This window comes from Gorilla gorilla, chromosome 13 (assembly GCF_029281585.2).
Source record: "Gorilla gorilla gorilla isolate KB3781 chromosome 13, NHGRI_mGorGor1-v2.1_pri, whole genome shotgun sequence".
Taxonomy (NCBI): domain Eukaryota; kingdom Metazoa; phylum Chordata; class Mammalia; order Primates; family Hominidae; genus Gorilla; species Gorilla gorilla.
Window position 1 is genome coordinate 47,148,706 of NC_073237.2, and position 25,553 is coordinate 47,174,258.

The 25,553-nt window shown below is 39.0% G+C and overlaps 1 protein-coding gene across 11 annotated transcripts in view; it reads right to left on the minus strand.

Annotated features, from left to right (window-relative positions):
- CNTLN (centlein) overlaps positions 1 to 25,553 on the minus strand; it is a 365,528-nt gene that overhangs the window by 200,316 nt on the left and 139,659 nt on the right. For 9 of the 11 annotated variants that reach the window (XM_031014894.3, XM_031014893.3, XM_063696349.1 and 6 more), the window contains 2 exons: positions 18,316 to 18,449; positions 105 to 267 (listed from right to left, as the gene is read on the minus strand). In XM_031014894.3, coding sequence (XP_030870754.3) covers positions 105 to 267; positions 18,316 to 18,449 — 297 coding nt within the window. Of the gene's footprint in view, positions 1 to 104; positions 268 to 18,311; positions 18,450 to 25,553 lie in introns of all 11 variants that reach the window. The other 2 variants (XM_055349845.2, XM_055349844.2) reach the window with 1 other exon arrangement.

Here is a 25,553-nt window from a genome sequence, read left to right on the forward strand (position 1 = left end):
GGAAGTAAAAATTAAATGCTGAAATTTGAAAAAATCTGAATTCTATATATGTTCATAAGTTCATACATAAACATTTACATATTTATTACAGAATAAAAGCATACTTTTTGATATGATATACTTTCAGCTGTGTGAACATCTTCCTGATTTCTCAGTACTTTTTGTGTGTCCATATTGAGAACCTGAAGCTGCTGGATCAGCTCTGCTTGCTGGGCTGTATGTGTACTGTTCTGTTTGTAAAGATTCTGCAGTTCCTGCAGTTCCTTCCTGTGCAAAGCAAGCAATAAATAGAGAAAAGTATGGATAAAGATCATCTCAGTTAAATAATTGTGTTCATCTAAGGTTACAGATTGGCATCCTATTTTGCATCTGTTATTTGTACTGCAGGCAAACTTATTAATAAAAGAAATAATGACATATTTAATATTTATCACATACACACAGAAAGTATTGATACAACGACTATGACTTTCAAAGCCAGATACATATTAATTTTCTTTTGTAGCTTTATAGTAATAAAAACCATGGATATACATAGTACAACCTTTTATTTAAGTTAAGTAAACCCTTCAGTTTCAAGAATTAACAAGTGGTAAGATCAACTATAGTTATTAGACAGTTTTGAACAAAGGGTACGTCAACCTTTCATTTTATATTACAATACAGAACTTTAAATATATTAAAAAGAATCCCAAAGGGCAAACTTAAGTTTTCAAACCAAAGTTCCTTAAAGCACAACTGCCAATTCTAGTTTGTAACCTCAGGGTCCTGGGCTTGGATTCTTGTGACTCCTCTAACTCAGCTTGAAGGAACTGATGAGGTAAAAGAGTCAGAAAGTCACAAGAAAAATCCAGTCCTTCGAACCTACCCAGGATGAAACTGATAAGCAGGAGGACAAATGAACTGGTGGTGGTAATGATGGCACTAAGAGTCTAGGAGAACTACACCGTTGAGATAGAGGTTTCCAGATTGCTGTGGTTGTGAATCCTGTGTGATACAGATTATACAAACTGGGAATTCTTTTGTATACTTAATTTGAACCGAGAAATATTTTTAAAGAACTATTACATCAAAATATACTATAAACAGTAGTCTCTTATTATCTATGGGAGAATGGTTTCAAGACCCACTTTGAATATGAAAATTTACAGATGCTCAAGTCCTTATATAAAATGTAGTTTTGCATATAATCTATGCACATCCAAATACTTTAAGTCATCTCTAGATTACTTATAACACCTAACACAAAGTACATGCTATGCAAATAATGTTATACTGTATTGTTTAGGGAATAATGACAAGAAAAAAGTCTGTACACGTTCAGTACAGATGCAACCACTCATTTTTCTTCGCCTGATATTTTCAATTCATGATTGGTTGAATCCGTGGATATGGAATCCATGGATATGAAAGGCTGATTGTACTTACATAATATTTTGAAGATTGTATTTCTTAATGGAACTTATTTTTACCTATAACCTTAAACTAGTCATTCATTCACATAAAATGTCTTAAAAGAAAGAAGGAATAAAAGAGATACGGAGACAGTTGTTGAACATGGATGAAAATTAGTATGGGAGCAAGGAGTTCTGCTCCTTAGAGATTTAGAACATAAATGTTCTCAAACCACAACTACAACCCCTGAATCCATACAGATACATGGATATACACCATTTTCCTGTAACAATTCAAAAAACTGAAACATGCAGAAAATAGCAGTCAAAAACGGGGAAGGGGAGAGAAGAGAACCAATAATGGCACAATGCCTTCAGGAAATGTAATACAAGAGGAGGGGAAAAAAGACCCACAGTAATCATGCATGATGATTACTGCCATTTTTCACTAATAACATTAGCAAAAATTATCAAAGGAAATACGCAACAGGGCAGGAGAAAATTCCATCATAGTTAAGATACGTTAGCCAGGAGGCCTAAAAAAATGTCACATTTAGAAAACAGACATGATGAAGATAAAACATATCATCTTTCAATACAGTGTTAAAACATAGCAAATTTATTTATATTCCCATGTTAGAAGACATTTGGTATTTCTTAATGAGAAGGCCCGAATCCGTAGCTGGTCTGTATTTAAGGACAACGTACAACAAAATATATGTATCTTTAGTCAAAAGAAATACACTAGGCAGGGTGCGATGGCTCACACCTGTAATCCCAGCACTTTGGAGGCTGAGGCAGGTGGATCACCTGAGGTAGGTGGATCGCCTGAGGTCAGGAGTTCGAGACCAGCCTGACCAATAGTGAAACCCCGTCTCTACTAACATTACAAAAATTAGCTGGGCGTGGTAGCATACACCTGTAGTTCCAGCTACTCAGGAGGCTGAGGCAGAGGAATCACTTGATCCTGAGCCGAGATCGCACCACCCCACTCCAACCTGGGTGACAGAGCCAGACTCCATCCAAAACACACACACACACACACACACACACACACACACTCTCTCTCTCTCTCTCTCTCACTGAAGAGTAGGGAGATGCTCATACTATTATGACGCTTTGCAAATTAAAAATCAACCTGGGAAAAATCACATTTTTCTCTACCACCTCATGGTATTTTCTGGGCATGCTCTCAATAAGTGGAATTGAAGCATACTCTTATACTATGTAGATATGTTTATTTCTATCTCCCCACACAACCCTCGGAAAAGTACAAGTGATGATATGTACACCAATGTTGCAAATACAAAAAGCAAGCAAAGCTCGCACAACTAACACATCTGAACCAGCGGAAAGCACTGAATTTGTCCAGATCTTTCCTCATTTGAAAATAAGTAAAGACAAACAGGGCAGGCCAAGATGGCCGACTAGAAACAGCTGTGGTCAGAGGCCCCCCACCAAGAAGAACAAAAACAATGAGTGAATCCTGCACCGGCAACTGAGGTATCCAAGTTCTCTCATTGGGACTGACTAGGCAGCTGGCACTACCCACAGAGAGCAAGGAAAAGCAGGGTGGTGGGACGGCCCACCTGGGAGCCACGGCCCACCTGGGAGCCACACAGAGTAATGTGAGCTCCTACCACCAGCCAGGGGAAATGGTGAGTGATCAACCTACTGAGAGGTGACAGTGTGCAGGCAGCCCTCGCAGCCGTGGCTCGCTCTAGGCGCCTCCTCGGCCTCGGGGCCCACTCTGGCGGCACTTGAGCAGCCCTTCAGCCCGCCGCTGCACCATGGGAGTCCCCTTCTGGGCTGGCCAAGGCCAGAGCCGGCTCCCTCAGCTTGCCGGGAGGTGTGGAGGGAGAGGCGTGGGCGGGAACTGGGACTGCGTACAGCGCTTGCGGGCCAGCTAGAGTTCCGGGTGGGCGTGGGCTTGGCGGCCCGCACTCAGAGCAGCCAGCCAGCCCCGCCAGCCGGGCAGTGAGGGGCTTAGCACCCAGGCCAGCAGCCTCGGACGGTGCGCCAGGTCCCCCAGCAGTGTTGGCCCACCAGCGCTGCTCTCGATTTCTCACTGGGCCTTAGCTGCCTCCCCGCAGGGCAGGGCTCGGGACCTGCAGCCCACCATGCCTGAGCCTCCCCCGCCCTCCCCCCACTACCCCCCGCCTTCTACCCACTCCCCACTCCCGCCTCCTCCCACTCCCCCAGCCCTCCCCCCTCCTCCCCGCACCCCCCCTCCCCCCACTCTGTCCCCTCCTCCCTCCCCTCACTACCCCCGCCCTGGGCTCCTGCACAGCCAGAGCCTCCCCGACAAGCGCTGCCCCCTGCTCCACAGCAGCCAGTCCCATCCAAGGGCTGAGGAGTGCTGGTGGAGGGCACGGGACTGGCAGGCAGCTCCACATGTGGCCCCTGTGTGGGATCCACTGGGTGAAACCAGCTGGGCTCCTGAGTCTAGTGGGGACTTGGAGAACCTTTATGTCTAGCTAAGGGATTGTAAATACACCAATCAGCACTCTGTATCTAGCTCAAGGTTTGTGAACACACCAATCAGCACCATGTGTCTAGCTCAGGGTTTGTGGATGCACCAATCAGCACTCTGTATCTAGCTAATCTAGTGGGGACTTGGAGAACTTTTGTGTCTAGCTCAGGGATTGTAAACGCACCAATCAGCACCCTGTCAAAATGGACCAATCAGCTCCATGTAAAACCAATCGCTCTCTGTAAAATGGACCAATCAGCAGGATGTGGGTGGGGCCAGAAAAGACAATAAAAGCACCCTGCCAGAGCCAGCAGTGGCAACCCCCTTGGGTCCCCTTCCACACTGTGGAAGCTTTGTTCTTTCACTCTTTGCAATAAATCTTGCTGCTGCTCACTCTTTGGATCCACACTGCCTTTATGAGCTGTAACACTCAAAGGTCTGCAGCTTCACTCCTGAAGCCAGCAAGACCACGAATCTACCAGAAGGAAGAAACTCTGAACACATCTGAACAACAGAAGGAACAAACTCCGGACACGCCGCCTTTAAGAACTGTAACACTCACCGCAAGGGTCCGTGGCTTCATTCTTGAAGTCAGTGAGACCAACAATGCACCAATTCTGGACACACTACCCTGCCTGGGAAACCACGCTTTTTCCACAGATCCGTGCTACCCACAGATCAGGAGATCCCCCAATGAGCCCATGCCACCAGGGCCTTGGGTCCCAAGTGCAGAGCTGTCCAGATTCTCGGCAGCCTCTTGGTGGCCTCTCAGCAGCCAATGGGTTGGTGACTACCTACGACTACCAACTTCCTAGTGGAAGGGGTGGTCATCATCACCGCCGTGCCTTTTGCCTAAGATGCCTGAGTTCCCAGGGAGTAGGGGCAAGGGGTGGCAGCCATCGCTGCAGCTCCAGTCTGCCAATTTTCCCCTGCCAGTGCCAGGAAGACTAGATGGTTTGGACCCAGACGGAATTCCCCACAGCACTCACAGTGGCTATGGCTATGGCAGATCATGGCCAGACTGCCTCTTCAGGCGGAACCCTAACCCATCCCTCCTCACTGGGTGGGACCTTCCTGCAGGAATTTCAGCAACTGCAGCCAGGGGTTTAGGGACAGAACTCTGATGTCCCTGGGACTGAGCCTCTAGTGGGAGAGGCAGACACAGTATTCACAGATTAGCAGACTTAGACTTTCCCCCTGCCACCTCTGAGTAATCCAGGCAGTCCAGATGATTGAGATTCCCCACAGCACAGCGCACCCGCTCCGCCAAGGGGCAGCCAGAATGCTTCATTAAGCAGGTCCCAGAACCCCTGCCTCCAGACTGGGTGAGACCCCAACAGGGGTTGCCAGATAACTTATACAGGAGCATTCCTGTTGGCATCAGGTTGGTGCCCCTCTGGGACGAAGATCCCAGCCAGAGGAAGTAGCAGGCAGCCATCTTTGCTATTCTGCATCTTCCACTGTTGATACCTGCAGGTGCAGAAGGGACCCAAGTGAATAGGGTCTGGAGTGACCCCCAGCAAACCACAGCAGCCCTACGGAAGAGGGGCCTGAATGTTAAAAGAAAAACAAACAGAAAGTAACAACAATAACAGCATCAACAAAAAGGTCCTTGCAAACTGAAAGATCAAAGCTAGGTAAACTCACAAAGATGAGAAAGAATCAATGAAAACTCGAAAAGCCAAAGTGCCTCTTCTCCATATGATCATAATACCTCTCTAGGAAGAGCACAGAACTGGGCGGAGGTGGAGATGGATGAACTGACACAAGTAGGCCTCAGAAGGTGGGTAACAACGAACTTAGCTGAGCCAAAGGAACATGTTCTAACCCAATACAAAGAAGCTAAGAACCATGATAAAACATTACAGGAGCTGTTAACCAAAATAATTAGTTTGAAAGGAACATAAATAACCTAATGGAGTTGAAAAACACAACCTGAGAACATCACAATGTAACCATAAGTATCAACAGCCAAACTGACCAAGCAGAGGAAAGAATTTCAGAGCTTAAAGACTATCTTGCTGAAGTAAGACAGGCGGACAAGACGAGAGAAAAAAGAATGAAAAGAAACAAAACCTCCATGAACTTTGGGATTATGTAAAAAGACCAAACCTATGACTGACTTGGATACCTGAAAGAGATGGGGAGAACAGAACCAAGGTGGAAAACATACTTCAGGATATCATCTAGGAAAACTTCCCTAACCTAACAAGATAGGCCAACATTCAAATTCATGAAATCCAAAGAACCCTCATAAGATACTCCATGAGATGATCAGCCCTAACACAAATAATCATCAAATTCACCAAGGTCAAAATGAAGGGGAAAAAAATGTTAACAGCAGCCAGAGAGAAAGGGGATATCACCTACAAAGGGAAACCCATTAGACTAATAGCAAACTTCTCAGCAGAAACCCTACAAGCAAGAAGAGATTGGGGGCCATTATTCAATATTCTTAAAGAAAAGGATTTCCAACCCAGAATTTCATTTCCAGTCAAACTGAGCTTCATAAGCTAAGGAAAAATAAAATCCTTTTCAGAGAAGCAAATGCTGAGGTAATTAGTCACCACCAGGCCTACCTTGCAAGAGCTCCTGAAGGAAGCACTAAATATAGAAAGGAAAAACCACCACTAGCCACTGCAAAAACACACTGAAGTACAAAGACCAATGAAACTATAAAGCAACTACATCACCAAGTCTGATAACCAGCTACCATCATAACAGGATCAAATTCACAGACAACAATATTAACCTTAAATGTAAATGGGCTAAATGCCCTGATTAAAAGACACAGAATGGCAAGCTGGATAAAGAGTCAAGACTCATCAACGTGCTGGATTTAAGAGACCCATCTCACATGCAAAGACACACATAGGCTCAAAATAAAGGAATGGAGGAAAATATACCAAGCAAATGGAAAGCAGAAAAAAGCAGGGGCTGCAATCCTAGTTTCTGACAAAATAGACTTTAAACCAACAGGGATCAAAAAAGACAAAGAGGGGCATTACATAATGGTAAAGGGTTCAATTCAATGAGAACTGCTAACGATCCTAAATATATATGCACCTAACACAGGAGCACCCAGATTCATAAAACAAGTTCTTAGAGACCTACAAAGACACTTAGACTCTTAGACACAGTAATAGTGGGAAACTTTTAACACCCCACTGTCAATATTAGACAGATCACCAAGACAAAATTAACAAGGATATTCAGGACATGAACTCAGCTCTGGATCAAGTGGACCTGATAAATATCTACAGAACTCTCCACCCAAAAACAATGGAATATATATTCTTCTTGGCGACACATAGCACTTACTCTAAAATCAGTCACGTACTTGGGAGTAAAACACTCCTCAGCAAATACAAAAGAACTGAAATCATAACAGTCTCTCAGAAAACAGCGCAATCAAATTATAACTCAAGACAAAGAAACCCACTCAAACCACACAACTACATGGAAACTGAACAACCTGCTCCTGAATGACTCCTGGGTAAATAATGAAATTAAGGCAAAAATCAAGAAGTTCTTTGAAACCAATGATAACAAAGAGACAACACACAGAGTCTCTGGGATCCAGCTAAAGCAGTGTTAAGAGGGAAATTTATAGCACTAACTGCCCACATCAAAAAGCTAGAAAAATCTCAAGTTGACACCCTAACATCAAAACTAAAAGAAATAGAAAACCAAGAGCAAATAAACCACAACACTAGCAGAAGAAAAGAAATAACCAAGATCAGAGCAGAACTGAAGGAGATACAGACATGAAAAACCCTTCCAAAAAAATCAATGAATCCAGAAGCCGTTTGTTGAAAAAATTAATAAAATGGATAGACTGCAAGCTAGACTAATAAGAAAAGAGAAAAGAATCAAACAGATACAACAAAAAAAGATAAAGGGGATATCACCACTGACCCCACAGAAATACAAACAACCTTCAGATAATACTATAAATACCTCTATGCAAATAAACTAGAAAATCTAGAAGAAACAGATAAATTCCTAGACACATACACCCTCCCAAAACTGAACCAGGGAGAAGCTGAATCCCTGAATAGACCAATAACAAGTTCTGAAGGGGCAGTAACAAACACCCTACCAGCCAAAAAAAAGCCCATGACCAGTGGATTTACAGCTGAATTCTATCAGAGGTGCAAACAGGAGCTAGTACCATTCCTTCTGAAACTATTCCAAACAATTGAAAAGGAGGGTCTGCTCCCTAATTCATTTTATGAGGTCAGTATCATCCTGATACCAAACCCTGAGAAAATAAAAACTTCAGGCCAATATCCCTGAATATCGATGCAAAATCCTCAAAAATTAGCGAGGCATACTGGAAGCGCCTGTAATCCCAGCTACTCAGGAGGCTGAGGCAGGAGAAGTGCTTGAACCTGGGAGGTGGAGGTTGCAGTGAGCCAAGGTCACGCCATTGCACTCCAGCCTGGGAAACATGAGCGAAACTCTGTCTCAAAAAAACAAACAAACAAACAAAATCCTCAATAAAATACTGGCAAACTGAATACAGCAGCACATTCAAAAAGCTTATCCACCACAATCAAGTCAGCTTCATTCCCAAGATGCAAGGCTGGTTCAACATACACAAATCAATAAATATAATTCATCACATAAACAGAACTAAAGACAAAAAACACATGATCATCTCAATAGACACAGAAAAGGCCTTCGATAAAATTCAACATCCCTTCATGTTAAAAATGCTCAATAAACTAGGTATTGATGGAACATACCTCAAAATAATGAGCCATTTATGACAAACCCACAGCCAATATCATACTGAGTGGGCAAAAGCTGGAAGCATTTCCCTTGAAAACTGGCACAAGACAAGGATGCTGTCTCTCACCACTTCTATTCAACAGAGTATTGGAAGTTCTGGCCAGGGGAAGTCAGGCAAGACAAAGAAACAAAGGGTATTCAAATGGGAAGAGAGGAAGTCAAACTGTCTCTGTTTGCAGATGACATGGTTCTATATCTAGAAAATCCCATCATCACAGCCCAAAAGCTTTCCAAGCTGATATGCAACTTCAGCAAAGTCTCAGTATACAAAATCAACTGCAAAAATCACAAGCATTCCCATACACTAACAACAGACAAGCAGAGAGCCCAATCATGAATGAACTCCCATTCACAAATGCTAAGAAAAGAATAAAATGCCTAGGAATACAGCTAACAAGAGAAGTGAAAGAGTGAAGGACCTCTTCAAGGAGAACTACAAACCACTGCTCAAAGAAATAAGAGAGGGCAAAAACAAATGAAAAAACATTCCATGCTCATGGATAGAAAGAATCAATATCGTGAAAATGGCCACACTGCCCAAAGTAATTTATAGATTCAATGCTATTCCTATTAAACTACCATTAACATTCTTCACAGATTTAGAAAAAACTACGTTAAAATTAATATGGAACCAAAAAAGAGCCCGTATAGCCAAGACAATCCTAAGCAAAAAGAACAAAGCCAGTGGCATCACACTACCGGACTTCAAACGATACTACAGGGCAACAGTAACCAAAACAACACGGTACTGGTACAAAAACAGACACATGAACCAATAGAACAGAACAGAGATCTCAGAAATAAGACCGCACATCTACAACCATCTGATCTTTGACAAACCTGACAAAAACAAGCAATGGGGAAAGGATTCTCTATTTAATAAATGCTGCTGGGAAAACTGGCTAGCCATAAGCAGAAAACCGAAACTGGACCCCTTTCTTATGCCTTATACAAAAATTAATTCAAGATAGGTTAAAGACTCATTAAATGTAAAACCCAAAAGTATAAAAATCCTAGAAGGAAATCTACTCAAACCATTCAGGATATAGGCCCAGGCAAAGACTTCATGACAAAAACATCAAAAGCAATTGCAACAAAAGCAAAAATGGACAAATGCTATCTAATTAAACTAAAGAGCTTCTGCACAACAAAAGAAACTATCATCAAGTGAACAGGCAACCTACAGAATGGGAGAAAATTTTTGCAATCTATCCATCTGACAAAGGCCTAATATCCAGAATCTACAAGGAACTTAAATTTACAAGAAAAAAACAAACAGCCCCATTTAAAAAGTGGGCAAAGGACACGAACAGACACTTCTCAAAAGAAGACATTTATGATGCCAACAAACATATCAAAAAAAGCTCAACATCACTGATCATTAGAGAAATGCAAATCAAAACCACAATAAGATACCATCTCACACCAGTCAGAATGGATATTATTAAGAAGTCAGCCAGGCACGGTGTCTCACTCCTGTAATCCCAGCACTTTGGGAGGCTGAGGTGGGTAGATCACAAGGTCAAGAGATCGAGACCATCCTGACCAACATGGTGAAACCCTATCTCTACTAAAAATACAAAAACTAGCTGGGCATGGTGGCACACACCTGTAGTCCCAGCTACTCAGGAGGCTGAGGCAGAAGAATTGCTTGAACTGGGGAGGCATAAGTTGCAATGAGCCGAGATCGCTCCACTGCACTCCAGCCTGGCAACAGAGTGAGACTTGGTCTCAAAACAAACAAACAAAAAAGTCAAGGAACAACAGATTCTGGCGAGGCTGTGGAGAAATAGGAACGCTTCTACACTGTTGGTGGGAATGTATATTAGTGCAACCATTGTGGAAGACAGTGTGGCGATTCCTCAAAGACCTAGAACCAGAAACACCATTTGACCCAGCAATCCCATTACTGGGTATATATACCCAATATAATATGAATCATTCTATTATAAAGATACATACACGTGTTATGTTCATTGCAGCACTATTCACAATAGCAAAGACATTGAATCAACCCAAATGTCCATCAAAGATAGACTGGATAAAGAAAATGTGGTACATATACAACATGGAATATGATGCAGCCATAAAAAGGAACGAGATTATGTCCTTTGCAGGGACATGGATGGAGCTAGAAGCCATTATCATCAGCAAACTAACGCAGGAACACAAAACCAAACACTGCACGTATTGGGAGCTGAACAATGAGAACACATGGATACAGGTAGGGGAACAATACACACTGGGGCCTGTCAGTGGGGAGGGTGGTGTGCGGGGGCAGGGAGAACATCAGGATAAACAGCTAATATATGTGGGGCTTAATACCTGGGTGATAGATTGATAGGTGCTGCAAACCACCATGGCACATATTTACCTATGTAACAAACCTGCACATCCTGCACGTGTATCCTGGAACTTGAAACAAAATTAATTTAAAAAAATAAAATAAAATAACCGGACATCTAAAAGGAATGGGGGTAATAAAATTAAGAAAAATGAAATGCAATTGTGAATACTTACAGGAAGAGTATACCTCTCAGTAGGAGTAACATAAGAACTTAGAAGAAAAGTGAAGAAAAAGTACAAAAAAATAAGCCATTATGCCGCTGTGAAATACCAATAGAAAGCCAAGATGTAAGGACATCTCTGTGAGGGCAGGAACTTTTTTTTGTTCACTGCTATCAACAGAGCACCTAGGACAGTTCCTGTCTCTTATTAAATATGTGTTGTTGTATGGGACACATCTTATGCATCTTTTGAGATTCAACCTCAGCTAGCTACTAGAATTTTGAGTCCATTTCTCTGCCTCAGCCTACTAATTGCTACATCAGCCTACCAAATATATACAGTTCAAATGACTCCATCACGTGAGGATAACCAGCTGCATGCCTAGAGTCTTTTTCTCCGTTTACCATTTCCAGACTGGGATAAACAATGCTACTATACAGGGGATGGTATGAACAACAAACTGGAAGACAAAACACAAAAGGAAACCAGAGAGATAAATTATCTTCTTCCATCTGATGGCTTGCTCCAGGGCACAGTTTCTCAGTTCTTGGGTGGCTAAGTCAGTGACCTGATGTCTTCATGATTTATCATGAAGCAATGGCCAGAACAACAATGCATTACCTCGAATTACTTTTTATCCTTCCCTGCCTCAGATTCTTGTACTTTTGCCCACTCTGTACTGGAAGTGAATTCTCCCAAGTAATCAGTATGTAATCCCTGACTCAGGCCCTGTTTACTAGGCTATGTAAAAACAGTTGTTGAATGAATGAAATGAAAAAGATAATAAAAAAGGATTGATACAAAGAAAAAAAATGCCATCATAGCTTTAAATCCATAATGAGAGTAGTTATAAGCAAAATCAAAGTTATGGAACATAAAATTGTTAGGTTCAAACTTGAGAAGTTCCTCTAGATACAGATCAAAGGGAATTAAGGAAAATCTAGGTTAGTTGAAAGAGAAGATACTGAGAACCAACAATACTTCTTCCCACCTCATGAAGGATGTTAAGTTCTGTAGAATATATTTCACTGCTGAAATATAAATCTAATAATCTTTCAGTTACTAGTGATTGTTTTAGTCCATTTTTGTTACTTATAACAGAATCCCTAAAACTGGGTAATTTATAAAGAAAAAGGAATTTATTTCTTACAGTTATTCTTACAGAAGTCCAAGGTTGAAGGGTTCCATCTGCTGAGGACCTTCTTCCTCGTGGGGACTCTATGCAGAGTCCTGAGGCAGTGCCAGACATCACATGGCGAAGAAGCTGAGCATACTAGCTCAGGTCTCTCTTCCTCTTATAAGGCAAACAGTCGCATTCCCATAATAACCCATTAATACCTGAGTGGATTAATTCATTCATGAGAATTGGATTAATTCATTCATGAGGGCAGAGCCCTCATGACCCAAAGGCCCCTTAAAGGCCCAATGTCCCAATTCTGCCACACTGAGGACTAAATTTCAACATGAACTTTGGATGGGACAAATATTCAAACCATAGCAGTGATGCTATCTCAGGAGTTGAGTAGGCCATGTGATTAAATTAGGACTATCCCTTTAAAGACCAGGTTTGACAGGAAACACTAACAGAGGGTTTCCAGCAGCTGCTCTACATAATTCTGCAGGAAAAAAAAAAAAAACCTGACACCTTCCAAAAACAAAGATCTATGGCTTCTTCACATTACATTTGCTTTTCTCTATTCTAAGAACCAAACTGGAGCATCAGTCTATAGTGGAAATAGGCTGTTCTCCTGGAAAAAGGTGAAAAGCAAAGGCAAATCAAACAATGGCTCCTTTAAAACATTTGCAAAGACTCTCATTTCACTGGCCAAAATAAGTCACATGGCTAAATTGGATGCCAACAGGGGCAGAAAAGCATATGGTAGCAATAGGGAAGGCCCTGGTAAAAATGGGCTCATGAGATGAATCAAAACAAACAGGATGGAATGAACAAATCAAGAGTAAAAAAGTTTAGTGATGAACACTGAAGTACTATATAGAATTATGCCTAAACATCTGTGTTCACTGTGGTTATACAAGAGAAGATAAATGCTGTAATTCTTAAGATACAAATTGGGGGGAGTCAAAATGGTTGAATTTATGTGCTCATTTCCAGAGTATACAGAGCAGAGTGCCAACATCAACTAGAGATGAAATGTAGTTTAAGAAAAATAATAACATGAATCGCCAAGGTTTTTCATATCAGTTTGTTCTTAGTTTTAGAAAGATAGTGTTCCTTATAGAGAAAAAATAATTATCTAAGATGTAATAATCTCCTCAATTTCACATCAGAGAGCCTTATTGTTTCATTATATGAAAAAAAAACCCTAAAATTATTAGTTACCAAAAGAACATGTGCAATATAGTCCCTTTTATTTAAAAACGTCTGTCTACCCAATCTTCAATTTATAAATAGGGACTGAGAAAAATCTAGAACAATGCTCACAGAATTTTATGGCTGTTAATTCTCTAGGGATGCATTTTTAGCCTAACGTTTTTTTCTTTTACCTTCTCTGTACTTTTCTGTACTGCATGTATTTATTTTTATATAATTCACGTTTATCATTTATACCAAAATAACTATAGCACAATTCACAGTAAAAACAAAACAACTTATTTTTATCCACCAAAAAAGCTGTACAGTAAAACTATATGCAATAAAAGAAAAATCATTTGAAAACTATATGGGAAGGAAAAATTACATTTAAAATAGTAACAAGAAACATGAAAGAGCTAGGAATAAATTTGATGAGAAATGTTCAAAATCTCTTTGAGGAAAGACACAGAGGTAGACTGAAACAAATGGAATGACACACCACACTCTGGGACAAGAAGACTGAACATCATAAAGATGTCAATTCTTCTTAGATTATTGTAAATTTTATGTGCTACTAATATACCAAAGAAAAAATAAGCAAGTTTACTCTAAAGTTCATATGCAAAAACTAACAGGGAATAATGGCCAGAAAAGTTCTGAAAAAGAGTAGTAACTGAGAATGGGCCAACCTTCATCATCTCTACTCTGCTTAGCCTAAGAGCCCAACCTCTCTACAGACTAGTTATACTGCTCCTTGTTCTCTGGCTGTGACTGAATTTCATCAGTTCGGGGCACTAGCTGATGATTCCAGGGTAAAGGAGAAAGAGGTCTGGATATTTATTTACCCAGCTCACTCTCTGCTGAGCCACAGTTTGATAGTGCCTGTGTTCCTCTGTCTAAGGTTATTGGTCTTATTGGGCAGCTTCCGTCACAGGATACTAATTCTTGTCCCTTCTGGCTAAGGGTGGTAATGGTTTCCTGTTGTTGATAATTGATGTTCAGTATTTTCTGAATCTAATATCTATTCAGAGAGAACTGGTATCTTTATGATAGTGAGGCTTCCAAACCATGAACTTTGATATTTCCCTGAATATATTACACCTTCTATTTTTCTCAACATTTGTAGAATTCTCTGAATAGAGGTAATATACATTTTTCATTATATGTGCTCTTCATACCTCCAGTAATATTGTAAATTCTTAAGTTTATTTCCTAATATGTTTCGCTGGTATAAATGATGCAATTAAGTTTTATATACTGACCATGTATCCACCAAGCATGATAAACTTATTAGTTTAAACTATATATAAATTATTTTGGGTTCTCTACGTGAATTAATCATGTTTTACCAAATAACTAGGATTTCTGCTTTCATTTCTAAGTCTTATATCTTTTTATTCTTCTTTCCTTACTACATACTTGTTATTTCTGACTATGTGCCAGACCCTATTTTGTAAAACTTTAGATATAATTTAAGTCCAGATTATTTTATCATTCTCCAAAGAAAACTCACTTGCTTCTGCTAAGCATCTGAGAAAACCAGCAATCCAGATGTATTAATCCAATTTCAGGATTCTGTCTGAAGATTTTCTGAACCAAAATTGTGACTGCACTGTCTTGACTCAATTTCTAACAAAAATTCTCACCTCAATTGTAGAACCATTACCTATTCAGGTAAAAGTTTTGGTTAGGCAATTTAATTGGTTATCCTTTTTAATGCAATGGCTAGGTAAATATATTCATATGCTCTATACAGATTACAGACATGTACATCATTATATATGCATAGAGTTGGACTTCCATATCTGTGGTTTCTGCTTCCACAAATTCAACCAACAATAGATCAAAAACAGTAATTTTAAAAATATAACAACAAAACAATACAAACAAAAAATACAGTATAACTATTTATATAGCATTTACATTGTATTTGATACTATTAATATAAGTAATCTAAAGACTTGAAGTATACAGGAGGATGCACATAAGTTATGTGCAAATACTGCCATTTTATATAAAGGGCTTGAGCATCTGTAGATTTTAGTATCCATATTGAGGCCTGAAACCAATCCCCCACAGATACCAAGGAATGACTGTATATACTTAATTATACTGTAACCTAGGCAAAAATCATTTGAGGTAGAGTTCACAAAAATATCCTTTAGCACAATGGGTGACATGGATCAAATATTCAATAAAATATAAATGACTATGAACTTCAAAGAAGGAAATCCATACAGAAACAGTAGCTCCATCATTTATCAGTGAGGAAAAGTGTATCCAAATAAGAAAGTGCCTAGACCACTTTTTCCACAATTATGGCTTCATATGTCTTGATTACAACATAAAGATTCAATAAACTGGGACTGGTATATCATAACCACCCTCTCCCAGTGAAATAATGATGAAAGAAACAAGACACACAGTATATCCAACAGTAATCCTCATGCAAGATAACTTAGGAGACACATTGCAGACATCTCAACTACTACCCTATAATGAGGATTCAAGACAAAGTCCACTGCTCCAAACTACCAACTCTGCGCTATTATTCTTCTCCTCTGTGAGTCCTTTTTTTCAAAATTTCAACTTTTATGTTAGATGCAGGGGGTATATGTGTGGTACTATTACCTGGCTATATTGCTTGATGCTGACATTTGGGGTATGGATCCTGTTACCCAGGTGGTAAATATAGTATCCAACAGGTAGATTTTTCCACCCATGCACCCTCACTCCCTTCACCGTCTAGTAGTCCACAGTGTCTACTGCTCCTACGTTTATGTCGATGGGTGCCCAATGTTTAGCTCTCACTTATAAGTGAGAACATGAAGTATTTGGTTTTTTGTTCCTGCATTAATTCACATAGGCCATATGCCTCTATGGGTCCTTATAATCAAACTCTTAGAATTACACATGTCCCACTAGCTATTATTCTTTTACTATTGTATAAGAAAAAGTGCATGCGAGGATATTCTTGCTTTATTTATAATAACTTACAGCTCTTGCAATACACTAAATTTAAATATACAAACTCACGCAAAATGTAGAAGAAAACATAGTTGTTATATCCCATGTCCTTAACACTGCACTGTATCCTAGAATGAACGCCATGTTTGTTCTAATAGCCTAGCACCATTATACTCTAAAATGTAAAGGTCTTTGTTGAAATATTTTATGCAGTTCCAGACGTTATATTTTAAGAAGATTGACAATATGGAAAACAGTCAGAAAGGTAACCCAAAACATGATAACATGTGTGAAATATGTACATGGAGAGTTTATGTAAGAAATAGGAGTAGTTGATCAATTAGTGAAAAAATGTTGTCATTGATAAATGTCTGAGACCACTGAGCTATGTTATAGAATAGGGATTAGATGGTTTCTGAGATTCTCCAGATAATAAAACTACAATAAATGGGTGGGAATTATAAAAAGGCAAATTTCAACTAAGTACATGTAAAACAATGTTCAAAAATTTAAACAATATAAAATGAAAATAGCAGTCTTGAAAAGCATCAGAAACTTTTAAACTAAGTTTTCAAGGAAAGACTAAACGCTATGCAATCTTACTGGGAAGAGGATAAGAATAAATAATAATTTTTAAATTTCATCCAAATCTAAGATTCTATTCCTATTTAGAATTACTTTTTTGACTTCGTTATTGTTTTAAAAATAATTATAACATGAGTTGATATGTTAACCAGTCTATCATCTATAAAGTTTATACTTTTCCTCACCCTTATGATGAGAAAGTTTTTAAAATGTGATACAAGGAATCTCTTAATGTCTTAATTCATTTTAACTTTATTGGCTTCAGTAATGGTAAACAGTTTCTCATCCAAACTAAATTCACAATGGCATATTTAAATTTACAAAACTGTATTTTGCCTAATGGAACTACAAAAAGTACCTCATAAACAGCACTAACTTGACCCCCTTACCAATGCCCACTAACATGAAGGAAAATTCCCAGACAAGTTTTACCAAAGAACTCCACCCAATGTGTACCAGAATGGCAGTGATGTATCCATCATTTATTTATCACTTAGTTTTAAATTAAAATAAACTATACAATCAAACTCTATTATATACCTCTAGAAGCATATCTTCGATCCCATGCTCTGGTGCTACCAAAATAAATAAACACATACATACAAACATGCATGCATGTCCATTCATGTGTGTGGATGGATGGATGGATAGATAGATAGATAGATAGATAGATAGATAGATAGATATTGATCTATGAACCAAGGAAAAGTTCTGTCTTAATTTATTCTCTCTCATACTATTTTCTGGAAAAGGTAATTACAAAGGAAATTAATAGTTTTAACATCTTTAAAAAACACTTACAAATACAAGTGTATCGTGCTTACTTTTTCAAGTAATCCAACTTTATGAATAGTATTACAAAATCAATTATGTTGATATAGAAAGACTGCTTTAAAACAAACTATATAGAATATAATAAAATTAAAGTCAAAATTTGTTTCTCAGTTACTATTGTTCACTGTAACAATATGAGCATCATGTAACACACGGCTAGAAATGTTAGAAGAAAACAATGAATGAAAGCATTGCAATGTCCTTTTTAAAAACTGAAACTAGGGTACCCCTTGACCATGCTCGCCCAATCCTGTAGACCCACTCATTCTTCCAGGCAATTTTTCAAGTTAGTGTAAATAACTCCAGATTCTCAATGCACAAACATATATAACCATAGAAAACATAGTTATTATTTTAGGGTGTTAGTAATAAGTATAAATGCTATCATTCTGAATAACTAATGACATTTCCATGATGTTAAATTAGAAATTGAATATACTTGCCTGACCAGGGTAATATCCATATCCTTCTGGATAAGTTCAGTCTGTTTATTACTCAACTGTAATGATAGAGCATTGTATTTACTCTGTGATACTGCAACTTCTTTCCTTGCTTCAATTAAATTGTCTTCAAAGGCCTAAAATTAGAGTGCTTATATCAATAATCAAACATAATAAATACTACATGTAACAAAACATCTGTTATATTTAATTATTCTACAAAATGACAGAGAAAAATACTGTTTTAATTTTTTCACTTACTTAAAATAATTTTAACACAAACAATAACTTTTATACCAGTCACAGATTTTTTCTTTCAGAAACTTAAAAATATCATGGCCTCTTGGTGTAAAAGTTAAGAATGTGAAGCAAATAAACTAGAAGATATGTATAAAAAATGTAGTTATTAAATTATTGTACAATAAAGTAATACATTAGCTGAACAGAAATGAACTCATTTACTTCAACATTAATCACAACAAATTATAGACATTTACTTATTTCCCTGTTTTCTGTTTGAAGTGCAAATACACAGATACATTTTAAGAAGAAAGGACAGTGCTTCAAAGACATCAAAAAAGTTTTTCAGAGTTTGAGACTCAGATCGTATTCAATTCTGACTGTAGTGAAATTTACCTAAAGTTCTTGAAAGCTGATCTTTTCCTCCTGATCATTCTCTAAATCTTTTTTCATTGTGAAAGGGTTTTAAAATTAGATGTTTTAAATACATTATAAAATTAATTTTAATTACTTTTGCAAAGAACTAAATATATATCTAAATAAAGTATGCCAACAGAAACACCATACATTCATTATTTCCAAACATAAACACCGAGTTTTAGATAAAGCACTAGAAATTCCTAATTATCTGTCAAAAAAGAAAAGACAATGATAGATAGATAACAAAGGTTTATAAACAACTAGACGGAGGAAGGAGAGGAAGACAGAGGGGAGAAAATAAGGGCAGAAGGAGGGAGGGAGGGAAAGCAAGCCTTTTTAAAAACTTACTCTATCTTTGTGCCCAACATACACAGAGGTGGCAGATGTTCAACTACTGACAGTTAGGACTAAATGCATTGTTATGCTTAGCAGGGGAAAGAATCCAAACTCAGAAAATGAAACTGGGGACTACAGAAGGGCTCTCATACTCTTAAAAAAGAAGCCAAAAACAGATTGTGACTATGGTCTGGAGACACAGAAGAAATTTTTTAACACACCACAGATAGGATCTGGGTAAAGCTACTCATCTCAAGATTCAATCTGATTTCTGCCAAATATCAGGGAGGGACAAGATGCCTCAGGCTGGAAAGAAGATCTAGCTCCAGACTGAGGTACCAAAAAGTACCAGGAACCTCAAAATAGCTTAAAAGGGATAAACGAACACCAGGGTAGAAATAGAGGACGGTAAAACATTCCCATCAAGACAAACCCTTCAAAATCTAACCTTCAAAAACAGAGTCAATGAAGTGAACAATCAGAAATAAACATTATCTGGCCAGGCGCAGTGACTCACGCCTGTAATCCCAGCACTTTAGGAGGCTGAGGAGGGCAGATCACGAGGTCAATAGATCGAGACTATCCTAGCCAACGTGGTGAAACCCCGCCTCTACTAAAAATGCAAAAATTAGTTGGGCATGGCGGCACGCACCTGTAGTCCCAGCTATTCAGGAGGCTGAGGCAAGAGAATCGCTTGAACCCGGGAGGCGGAGGTTGCAGTGAGCTGAGATCGCACCAAAGGAAAGAAAGGAAGAAAGGAAGAAAGGAAGGGAGGGAGAGAGGGAAAGAAAGGAAGGAAAGAAAGGACAGAAAGGAAAGAGAGAGGAAGGAAGGAAGAAAGAAAGGAAGGAAGGGAGGGAGGGAGGGGACACTATCCTAGCGAAATGCAAATATGGGAACCAATTCAAAAGGACTATAAATATACAGAATATACTAAAATAGACAAATATTATGAAGCAAAAATGGAATAACCAGGCAGCTAAAATGAAAAAACTACTATTTTACGTGAAGAGTAGACACAGAGGAACCAAATCAAAAATTATTGAAAATAATCCAGCCAAAGCTGATGGTGGCTTGATAAGTAATAACAGAGGTGGTGAAGAGTCAAATTTAAAATATATTCTGAAGGTAAAAATGACAGGACCTGTTGATAAGTGTCTGTGGAGTTGCAAGATAAAAACAGGAATTAAAGATCTCTCGTAGGGATATGGCCTGGGAGCAAAGAGGTGAATGGTGGGTCCATTCATCATGATAAAGCAGACTACAAGAAAGATAGGCTGAAAACAGAAATCCAAATGTCAGCTTCCAGTGGATATAATATATGTATTTTAATCATTAGAAAATACTAGAACAAGTTTTCCAGTAAGTATACAAATGTAGAACAATTTTCATGAAAAACCTAAATTACTAGAATGGAATCAAGAATAAGTAACAGAACTTCATTTGTAATACTAAGCAAAGAAAGAAAGAAAACGAAGGAGGAAAATGCACCCCTTAGTACAGGTGGTCCTAAAGCTAGCCCTCAAACAGAATTCCGGCCTGGGTTTCCACTTTTGGAAGGTCAGTGAACGGCAAATCAGGTGCATGATTTATGGTGCGCCCCCCATAAATCATGCTCCCAAGGTAAAAAACAAAAATAGTGCTGGGCGCAGTAGCTCACGCCTGTAATCCCAGCACTTTGGGAGGCCGAGGTGGGCGGATCACGAGGTCAGGAGATTGAGGCTAACATGGTGAAACCCCGTCTCTACTAAAAACACAAAAAATTAGCCGGGCGTGGTGGCGGGTGCCTGTAGTCCCACCTACTCGGGAGGCTGAGGCAGGAGAATGGTGTGAACCCGGAAGGCGGAGCTTGCAGTGAGCCGAGATTGAGCCACTGCACTCCAGCCTGGGAGACAGAGCAAGACCCTGTCTCCAAAAAAAATATAGAACTCCTCTCTGAAGGAAATGCCCTTGATATTAATACAAAATTAAGGTAAAAGTTTTCATTGTTTCCCACTATATATTGTTCAGTTTTGAGCCATGCGACTATATTACACATTCTAAATTTAAAAATTCAAAAAACGAAAAAAATAGAAAATTTCAAAAGGATAATTTAAAATGTTACAAATATCAAGACATTTAATCAATTATATAAAGCTGACTCACAAAAACACCTTATCTGGTCCTAACAGTTTAAAGGAAAGGTCTATAAACATTTCAACAAATGAAAAACCCCCATTTTGTCAGAAACATTACACAGAATTTAAAAAGGATGTTCTCAACTCATTTTATGAAATGACCTGTTATCCACGTTAGAAAGGGAAGGACATAAAAAGGAACATTTCAGGGCAATATCACTTAGGCATATAGATGCAAAAATCCAAAATAAGCTATACTAGTATTAAAGAAAGATTTGGGTAATTTATTGAGATTATTTGGTTCCAGAAATATAAGGATGCCTTCACATTAGAAAATCTATTAATATAATTTACCACATTAAGAGATTAAAGGAAAAAAATATGAAGATGCCAATAGAGTCAGAAAAATCATCCAAAACCATCCAACACCTTACGATTTAAAAACAAAAACTAACAACAAAACAGGAATACAGAAGAATTTTCTTACTTTGGTAATATGAATGCCAAAAATCAGCAAATATGATAATTAATGGTGAAATGTTCATTAAAAAATCAAGAACAAACTTGTTTTATATTAAAATTGTCCTGGGGATTTTAGGTAATATACTAAGAGAAGGCAAAAAAGAAAAGACATTAAATATATAAATATTAACAGAAATAGTAAACCATTCTTATTAGTAGCCAATATGATGTTCCACCAAAAAACAAAAACAAACTGTAAGCACTTAAGAGCTAGAGTTGAGCAAGATTATAAAAGATGACTGTGCAAAACTCAGATGATTTTCTATATAACTAAACATTTACAATACCAACAAGAAACATAAAATAACCAGAAATAAATCTTACAAGAAATGTACAATATAATTATATGAAGTCAAAAACCAAAAACACTTGTGTGACTCACTTTATTACAATATTCCCTTTATTGTGGTAGTCTAGAAGCAAAATAATGAAATAGAGGAGTAGAAAAACACTACAGAACAAATGGAACTAAAAGAATAATACAGAATATTCCACTCAACAACAACAGAATATACATTCATCTTAATGGCACATGAAACATTCTCCATGACAGACCATAAAACAAGGCTCAACAAATTTTAAAATACTAAAATTATATAAACTATTTTTTCTGATCACAAGGTAATAAAACCAGAAATCAATTAAAGAAGGAAAACTGGAAATTTTTCATCCATGTGGAAATTAAGCAAAACATTCTTAAACAACCAATTGACCAAACAAGAGATCATGAAAGAAAGAAATTAGAAAATACCTTGAGACAAATAAAAATTAGAAAACATACCAAAACCAAAACTTATGGGATGCAGAAAAAGGAATGGTAAGAGGCAAGTTTATAGCTGTAAGTGTGTAGTACATTAAAAAGGAAGAAAAATCTCAACAACCTAAATTTACACATTGGAAACAACTAGAAGAAGAACAAATTGAACCAAAAGTTAGCAGAAGAAAGGAAATAAGAAAGATTAGAGTAGTGATTAATTAAATAACAAAACAATAGAAAAAAATTTTAAATAAGAGTTGGATTTGGAAGAGATCTTTAAAAATTGACAAAGATGGAGCCAAGATGGCCGAATAGGAACAGCTCCGGTCTACAGCTCCCAGCGTGAGCGACGCAGAAGACAGGTGATTTCTGTATTTCCATCTGAGGTACCGGGTTCATCTCACTAGGGAGTGCCAGACAGTGGGTGCACAATAGCGGGTGAAGCGCACCATGCGCTACCCGAAACAGAGTGAGGCATGGCGTCACTCGGGAAGCACAAGGGGTCAGGGAGTTCCCTTTCCTAGTCAAAGAAAGGGGTGACAGACGGCACCTGGAAAATCGGGTCACTCCCACCCTAATACTGCGCTTTTCTGACGGGCTTAAAAAACGGCACACCATATTATAACCGGCACCTGATTTAGAGGGTCCTACGCCCACAGAGTCTCGCTGATTGCTAGCACAGCAGTCTGAGATCAAACTGCAAGGTGGTAGCAAGGCTGGGGGAGGAGTGCCTGCCATTGCCCAGGCTTGATTAGGTAAACAAAGCAGCCGGGAAGTTCGAACTGGGTGGAGCCCAACCACAGCTCAAGGAGGCCTTCCTGCCTCTGTAGGCTCCACCTCTGGGGGCAGAGCACAGACAAACAAAAAGACAGCAGAAACCACTGCAGACTTAAATGTCCCTGTCTGACAGCTTTGAAGAGAGTAGTGGTTCTCGCAGCACGCAGCTAGAGATCTGAGAACGGGCACACTGCCTCCTCAACTGGGTCCCTGAACCCCGAGCAGTCTAACTGGGAGGCACCCCCCAGTAGGGGCACACTGACACCTCACACGGCCAGGTACTCCTCTGAGACAAAACTTCCAGAGGAATGATGAGGCAGTGGCATTTGCGGGTCACCAATATCTGCTGTTCTACACCCACCGCTGCTGATACCCAGGCAAACAGGTTCTGGAGTGGACCTCTAGCAAACTCCAAAAGACCTGCAGCTGAGGGTTCTGTCTGTTAGAAGGAAAACTAACAAACAGAAAGCACATCCACACTAAAAACCCATCTGTATGTCACCACCATCAAAGACCAAAAGTAGATAAAACCACAAAGATGGGGAAAAAACAGAGCAGAAAAACTGGACACTCTAAAAACCAGAGCACCTCTCTTCCTCCAAAGGAGCAGAGCTCCTCACCAGCAACAGAACAAAGCTGGATGGAGAATGACTTTGACAAGTTGAGAGAAGAAGGCTTCAGACAGTCAAACTACTCCAAGCTACAAGAGGAAATTCGAACCAATGGCAAAGAAGTTAAAACTTTGAAACAAAACTAGACGAATGGATAACTAGAATAACTAATGCAGAGAAGTCCTTAAAGGACCTGATAGAGCTGAAAACCAAGGCACGAGAACTACGAGGACTGCAGAAGCCTCAGTAGCCGATGCGATCAACTGGAAGAAAGGGTATCAGTGATGGAAGATGAAATGAATGAAATGAAGCGATAACAGAAGTTTAGAGAAAAAACAATAAAAAGAAACGAACAAAGAATCCAAGAAATATGGGACTATGTGAAAAGACCAAATCTACGTCTGATTGGTGTACCTGAAAGTGTCAGGGAGAATGGAACCAAGTTGGAAAACACTCTGCAGGATATTATCCAGGAGAACTTCCCCAATCTAGCAAGGTAGGCAAACATTCAGATTCAGGAAACACGGAGATTGCCACAAAGATACTCTTCGAGAAGAGCAACTCCAAGACACATAATTGTCAGATTCACCAAAGTTGAAATGAAGGAAAAAATGTTAAGGGCAGCCAGAGAGAAAGGTCGGGTTACCCACAAAGGGAAGCCCATCAGACGAACAGCGGAGCTCTCAGCAGAAACTCTACAAGCCAGAAGAGAGTGGGGGCCTATGTTCAACATTCTTCAAGAAAAGAATTTTCAACCCAGAATTTCATATCCAGCCAAACTAAGCTTCATAAGTGAAGGAGAAATAAAATAGTTTACACACAAGCAAATGCTGAGAGATTTTGTCACCACCAGGCCTGCCCTAAAAGAGCTCCTGAAGGAAGCGCTAAACATGGAAAGGAACAACCAGTACCAGCCACTGCAAAAACATGCCAAAATGTAAAGACCATCAAGGCTAGGAAGAAACTGCATCAACTAATGAGCAACATAACCAGCTAACATCATAATGACAGAACCAAACTCACATATAACAATATTAACTTTAAATGTAAATAGGCAAAATGCTCCAATTCAAAGACACAGACTGCCAAATTGGATAAAGAGTCAAGACCCATAAGTGTGCTGTATTCAGGAAACCCATCTCACGTGCAGAGACACACATAGGCTCAAAATAAAAGGATGGAGGAAGATCTACCAAGCAAATGGAACACAAAAAAAGGCAGGGGTTGCAATCCTGGTCTCTGATAAAACAGACTTTAAACCAACAAAGATCAAAAGGACAAAGAAGGCCATTACATAATGGTAAAGGGATCAATTAAACAAGAAGAGCTCACTCTCCTAAATATATATGCACGCAATACAGGAGCACCCAGATTCATAAAGCAAGTCCTGAGTGACCTACAAAGAAACTTAGACTCCCAAACAATAATTGGAGACTATAACACCCCACCGTCAACATTAGA